At 32.5% G+C, this 7,582-nt stretch overlaps 1 protein-coding gene across 1 annotated transcript; it reads right to left on the reverse strand.

Moving 5' to 3' along the window:
* Window positions 1–5,746: 5,746 nt before the first annotated feature.
* LOC128192514 (DNA-directed RNA polymerase III subunit RPC9-like) lies at window positions 5,747–7,455 on the reverse strand. Its single transcript, XM_052865250.1, has 2 exons — window positions 7,304–7,455; window positions 5,747–6,413 (listed from the first exon to the last, which is right to left on the reverse strand). Exon 2 carries the CDS (start codon window positions 6,300–6,302, stop codon window positions 5,880–5,882), a length of 423 nt encoding a protein of 140 aa, XP_052721210.1. The 5' UTR covers window positions 6,303–6,413; window positions 7,304–7,455; the 3' UTR covers window positions 5,747–5,879.
* Between the last annotated feature and the right edge of the window lie 127 nt (window positions 7,456–7,582).

The following is a 7,582-nucleotide window of genomic DNA, read 5'->3' on the forward strand; positions in this document are numbered from 1 at the left end:
TACATAGAATATCCTTGTAACCATGATCTTCGCAAAATTACAATCATTGACTCATTTTGCAAGATGGATATCGTTTTAATATCAGTCATTTTAATGTCCTCTTTTTAAAGATGAAATTAAAGAATGGCTGAATAAAAAAAAATGGGCAGGAATGTTGGTTTTGATAGATAATTTAGCTCTCTCTCTCTCTCTCTCTCTCTCTCTCTCTCTCTCTCTCTCTCTCATTGTAAAAACACCCTTTCGCATTTTCACATTAAGAATATTAAATTGATTTTAATTTTGTAAATATTTCATCTGATATGCATACATATAAAGTGAACGTGAAGAACTAAAGAAAACTCTGAATCACTTTAATTTGTTCCAAATGTTTTTTACAAACGTAAATTTCAGTCTTTATTACAAGTTATAAAGAAAGGAAAATTGGAAAATTTCCTGTAGAGCGTTTTTGTTCTTTAATGAACCTTAATATTTAAAAATTTCCATAAAAGATTAAGCTTTATTTTAAGTATCTACTTTATTTCATAGGAGTGATCCACCAATGCAAATCAACTTTGAATTGATTCATTAGATTTGAATTTGAATTTCAAATTATACAACTTCAAATGTAAGAAAAATACGTAAACTGACATCTTTGATAAATGAGTTTTAAGATTTCTATTCAAATCTGAAAAATAAGAAAATCTTTCATTGATCAAATTTAAGACAACAGGAAGTAAGATTCCTGTCACAGGTATCCATGCATTCTCTAATCCGTCAGTAGGATACAGGTACATTTGTATAAATTAACTGCAAAAGAACTGCGCATGTGTCCCTTTTTATCTATAATCTTGTGTGGGTCTACTCACAATTCAGCTGACCAAAAAAACCAAACAATTCTTTGAATATGTAATACTGTAGTATAAATTGTTTTACTTGAAATGTTTACTGTTGTTTCACAAAACTTTAACAGCGAGGTCTGATATTCATTGAACGAGTTTATTATGAGTGGGCGACTGTTATGGACGAACACTCTGATCCTTTTTCGTCGTGAAATAATATTAAGATTAATTGACTATATCATATCACTGCAGTCAACACGTGATGATATTTCAGTACATGCGGATTATTTTTCCTGAGTAAAAAAAATTAGCTTTAGTATCGGCATTGCTTTTGATATCTAATATGCATAATTGATGTTAAGTATATTCTGAAAATATATATGTAAAAATACTCAATAATTGTTATCGTACAATAGTCTTTTTTTCTCATAGAAAATACATTTAAGAAACTCAATTTTTTTTTTAATTTTGTAACATACGCCAATTCGTGTGCCTGCGTTGTTTCTTCAGGTGGTTCGCTGAAGCTTAATATTAATAGTTTCTCAAATCAGCTGAAAATAACTTGATTGTGAAAGATTGTACATGTATAATACATAAGAAGTACACAAGGCAACTAAGCGAACAATAAGCAATTTGGGATTTAAAAAATACAATTTTCAAAATATTTAATTTATTTATAAAATATGGAAAAAATCTCAATCGGATTTGAACTCGTGTTCTGCATTTCACAAGTCCGACGCTTTAAACGCTGAGCTATGGTGATATTCAATCAAATCGATCAATGCAATTAATCAAAAAATATTTAAATCGCAATCTTGTGAAGGGATATTGTAATTTTTCTTCGCTCTTCGAAGTATTAGAGTATGATAAAATAGACATTTTCCTAATATTGTAAATTGTGCTTTGTGTATACATTTAATAACAGGTACATTTGCCCATGTTTGGTGGTGCTAATAATAACCCGCACTCTAATCTCTCAGCAGTTATATAACAACATATGATAAGACAACACCGACTCCTCCTGTTTAAGTCCAATATTTTTCTTTACCTGAAATTGGTCTTGAAGACCGAGGCGGTGTTGACTTTCTGGACGACCCTACCGCGGGGGTAGGCAAATTTTACCCGAGACACCTGTCTAAAAATCCGCGCAAAATCCGGGAACCACATTGCCTGTACTGTAGTTGCATTATTTTTCTGCATTATATATCAAACATTAAATTCTACAGATTGCCTGAGGACCTACAATGTGTAGTTCCTTCATGTTTTAAGAAATGGGGGCGTGTTTTAGAAATCTATAATGAAAATACCTGTAATGTTTTAAGGTGGGTTTTTCGATGTCATCTCGATCATTATTAGTCAGTCATTCACGCTTTTAAAAATTATCACCACCAAATCTTTTTACGGTAGCGTTAAAATAATTTCCGTGTAGAATAATGATCATCATTACATATAATTCATCTTCATTATCGCCACGCGACATAATAAGAATATACGAGGGTTGTTCGGAAATTATTGAGACAACTCGAATATTTTCTTCTCTAATTGACGAATTTTGGTGAAAATTGGCATAGACACTGAAGAAACGCCAACAAATAATAAAACAAAGTAATATTTGAAGAATATTTAATATTTTGTTTACGACGGTAGATAAACAAATCGGTGGTCGGGGTACCCGGCGCAGCCATGAACTCGGAGATTTAACAACTTAAGCATCTACTTTATAAGTGTCTGCAGAATTACAGTTAATGATAAAAGAAATCAAATTAAATATTTTCATTTTGCTATTCTTTGCGACTAACTTTTGATTAAGTTTCACTGATGTTCGAGTTGAAATACGGATATGGTACACATCTATTTTCTAAACAATAGAAATCTGACGACGATTTTACATTGAATTTTGACGTCAAGGCGGCGCATTGAAAACCGTCCAACCAGTGGAAATCTCAGAAGAAATCCTTTTAAGGCCAATCAATTGCTTAAAAAACTATACGATGACAAGACAAGGTATAGAGCTTCAGTTCATCATATTTTTTCACCGATTGTTTAACTAGAATTAGGCCAAAGGGATTAATTATCGAGTACTTTTGACACACTAACTGTTGTAAACAGTTCTAAAATATATATATATAAAGATGACAGAAGGAGACATTCACAGTAATTAGACTTTCGGGAAAAATAACTCGATTCATCCCCTAAAAATAACAAGAATGAGAGAAAATGTAAATGAAAACATCTTGAAATGAAAACAAAAGATGAGAAATAAAGAATAATTCTTATTTCCGTTCGTTTGTAAGGTGTTTAAAACACAGGAGCAATCAGAAGCGTTAAAATGACGTTGCGAAAAGTTTGCGGTTGCGCCGGGTCACTGGACGAAGGCACGTTGGTCAGCTTACCAGGAATGATATATTCATGCCATGGACAAGAAACTTTTCACATTGATAATCTCTATCCTTATTAACGTTATGGTGAAATTTCAAGGGTTTATCTTTTTTACTAAAAGAATAAGAGAAAATGTCTCAATAATTTCCGAACAACCCTCGTACATGTATACAGAAAATCTTGAACAATCTTCTCAAAAACCAGAAAATCTTGAACTTGTGAGTAAGCATCCTCAGGTAGTGTAGAATCAACTTTGTTCAAATCATGGTCCCTGAGGGTTAGGTGGGACCACAATGGGAAAATGAATTTTTACATAGTTATATATAAAGAAAATATATAATATTACTATAATCTTCTTCTCAAAAACCAAATGGCCAAAAAATCCAAACTTGTGTGTGGAAGCATCCTCAAGTAGATGAGTAGATTCAAGTTCATATCATAATCCCAGGGGTGGGGTCAAGTCACAATGGGGGATGTCATATGCATAGTAAGATATGGAGAAATATCTTTTAAAATTTTCTGGAAAAGCATTCAGCAAATGAAGATGAGACTTGTGTGAAAGCATACTAGCTTGTGCAGGTTAAATTTGATCAAACAATGATATCCTTGAGAAAAGTGGGGCCACAAAGGGGGATTTTTAATAGCACTGCTAATGCAAGGCATCTAGAAAAATCTTCTCACAAATATTAGATAAAACAATTAAAGGGGCTCGGTATTCGCTGTAAAATATGTGAATAAAAGTTGACAGATTTTAAAACTTTCTTTGCAAGATCTACTATACTTAATGGTCAATACTTTTTTAATTTGATTCTTTAAAGCTGATTTGATCAGCTTTTGTTGTTTAGGTGAGCTATGTGGCCCCTGAGCCTCTTGTTTAAAATTTAAGACTGTGTTTAACAAAACGGATAATGAAAATGTATAAAACGAATAAAAACATGTAGAAATACATTTGATGCTATCATATACTCCCATGGAAAAATGTTAAGCTGTCCCCATATTATAGAAATATCATATTAATAAGCAATAAGTACATATAGAAATACATTTGATACTAACACTTATAGATAAATGCATCTTTATCCCAGCATGAAATAAAACAGCCAATAACAACTGACGATCTGATATTTCGTAATGGGGTGATAATCACCGAATACGAAGCTATGGTTAAAAAATGGCCGTTATAGCCAATGATACATTGTTAAATCTCCATCCAGTCAGAAGAAGCCATACATACAGTTAAACATATAAATTCTGAGGCATTTCAGCAAGAAGTTCCCGTTTCGTGAATCTGTAACAGTGACAGACATGTGGAAAGTTCACGTTTCGTGATTTTGTCAGTGACATCCAAGTGATAAGTTTACGTTTTTCGTAATTTTGAAAGTGACACCCTTGTGATAAGTTCACGTTTCGTGATTTGTAACAATGTCATCCCAGTGAGAGGTTTACGTTTCGTGGTTAAGCTATACGTATTGACATCACGGCGGGATGTTAACTGTCCGTGATTCCCTTGTACTAAACCTGCTCTTGTACTCCCTAATCGGGCTGTCCGTCATAGGGCTGACTTTTATCATCACCCTGGCGCGGTTTATGTGGATTTGGAAACCTAGAGTACTTGTCAGCGGGGGAAACTTTGTGGCGTGCTGTGTTTGATGACTGTGAACTTTAGAATTTGTGCCTTTGGAAAAAATAATCATACCATAAACGATATTTCTTTCAAATTTTACCAAATACATCTATCTATTTGGTTACCTTAGGTCTATTTTCTTCTACGGAACTTTTTTAAACAGTTTTATACACCGCACATGCCAGTGGTCTCAGTAAATGAAGATTGTGGTACTACTGTACATATGTCTAAACAGCTGACTGGCCCTGTACATGTTTATATTCCATATATATAAACCATGCGCTTGATATTACTATTTTGTATACCATGATATAACTGTAATAAAATCATCATTCCTCATAAGAAATATCATTACGTTATTTTTCAATAATTCTTAACATTTTCAGTTGTCCATTGGTGCAGTCAGGTGTTTTTTCTTTGATGTTAATTGACTGATAAATGATTTTGATAAAGTTGTATTCTGACTTCTGTTAAAGTTAAGAGTCTTCAAATTAAAGCCTTTGGAAAAATTAAATTAGTACAAACTAGACTAAGTGCACTCTTTTAATATATAGTAGCCTATCATACGTAAAATTTTGCAATTTTAGATAACTTAAACCATGAATTTATAATATCTTCTTCAAGCAAATATTCAGTTGTATTTAAAAGTCAGAGTTTGCAGGTTAAATTTGATGCCATGTCAATCAAATTTACACAAAGCCGTCAATACACATGTACCTAAGTGGTAAAGTTAACAAATTTAATTTCCATGATGTTTCTGCGTTGATACAGTTTTTTAAAACATTAATTAGGGAAAAAATAAAAAAATAATTACATTCCATGTTGCAACAGTGGTTAATATGTCGTTACATGTAGCATAATTAATACATTTAATTCAAATTTCAAAAAATTCATCAAATTTAAAGAGATAAGAAAAATCATATAAAAAAATACATTGTGCTTTATGGGCATTATTTTATTAACTAAAAAGCTCATATCATATATTACATACATGTAATAACAAGAATTTTATACATAAATTTTTCACTCTAACTGTTATGATCTGTCATTCACTTTGGTCAATCATTGCTGGAATCCATTTCTGCCGAGTTGTCTTCTTCTTGGTCAGCCTCTGTAGGATTATATTTCACGATAATATCCAACAATTTGTAAATCTGCTCCTCGGTCAAACGCTCCTCACTTTCTTCAATAATAAGCTGAATCTCGACAGCAGTGGTGGGGCAAAGGTTCAAAATCTGTACTTTTTCTGCCTTGGTTAAATTAAAGGACTGGAGTTCCTTCTTGAATTCAGTGATGCTTTCTTCTGATTGGTGCTTGCAAGGTTTTGTCTCTAGATATTTGATGGTTTCATAGGTTATAGTAGCCAGCTGTTGTTGGTGTTTGTTAGGTTTGTTTTGTCCTCTTCCTGCCTGTATGTCTGTTAGTAAACCATACACTTCAAAGTTACTAAGCATGGCTGAGTTCTCATTGACTACTTCCATGATGAGGCGGTATTATGATGTTGGGTATAGCTTGTTGAGTTGTTTCACTGTTGCAAACCTTCCTGCTATAATTGTATACACCCAGGACAGAAGAACTATCACTAATAGGAGCTGGAAAAGATATTAAATAATGTGTAAACAAAATTTAAAACATTCTCATAAAAACTTCATTCTGTCCAAAATTAACTGTTTTGGCTTCTTTTTTTTTTGGGGGGGGGGGGGGGGGGGGAGGGGGGGATAATATTTTGATAATCATAAATACCTTTGTGCCCAAACTACATTAAGTAAAATGAAAAACGTCCAGATTTTCTGGTTTGAAATGCCCCCTCAATTGCCTCAGGTTTCAATATACATCCCAAAATAAAAAGCGTATGGAGATTGTCTGACAAGCACGAAATTTTATTGGAGTGGCCTTATAAGAAATTCGTTTTCGTTCCTTTTGAGTTTCTTGGGGTAAAAATATATCATATATATCAATAAAGATATCACGGTTTCTTTCCCTTTTATTGACCTCAATTGTACTTAATTGAAAGGTACGTTTTGGGGGGGGGGGGGTTTTATCATTAAAAATTGTCAAAAAGTGACAGACACAATACATTGTATCTTGGAACAGACTACCAAGAGTGTTGTTATTTTTGGTACAACTCCCACATTGTAACGTTACATCATACACACACAAAACTGTTGCTAATTTTTAGAGTAAACCTTTTATGATATAAATAAAATGTTCAAAACATTTTCTTTGATGAAACCACTATTCTTTTTAAACAAATAACAAACAGCAAGATAATTAGGCTATTTGTATACAACAGTACAATACTTCTGAACACATTATATTATGTTGTGGGCATGTTGGAGCGGTTAGCGTGTTGGAGCTTGCCATGTATGCAAATAAAATAGAAATAAAATCGTTAAGAAAGCACATACAATTCGTGATCCTCAAATGTTGAAAGTATATAAATACCAGTATACTTACTTACGACTATCACCAAAATACTTACGAAATTCAATATATAGGAAACAGTCTTCTTGCTGACAATATACATTGTTTTCAACGACACTCGCGTATCACGACCCCGATGTTATTTATTTAGAGACTAATAGCCGGAAAATATTGTTTATCTTAATTACTTCTATTTTTATGATTGAATTTTAATCATTGTATTGATAATTTTGTTTAGTTCAAAAGATTCAAAGCTAGCTTATGATATATAATATGTTTCATATTCATGAAGAAAAAAATTCAGTTTTATCAGAGACATAAATATATTTATGTGTCT

This window comes from Crassostrea angulata, chromosome 7 (genome assembly GCF_025612915.1).
Source record: "Crassostrea angulata isolate pt1a10 chromosome 7, ASM2561291v2, whole genome shotgun sequence".
Taxonomy (NCBI): Eukaryota; Metazoa; Mollusca; class Bivalvia; order Ostreida; family Ostreidae; genus Magallana; species Magallana angulata.

What these genes read in the sequence shown, in the direction of transcription:
- LOC128192514 (XM_052865250.1), bottom strand. Translation starts at nt 6,302, where the DNA reads ATGGAAGTAGTCAATGAGAACTCAGCCATGCTTAGTAACTTTGAAGTG.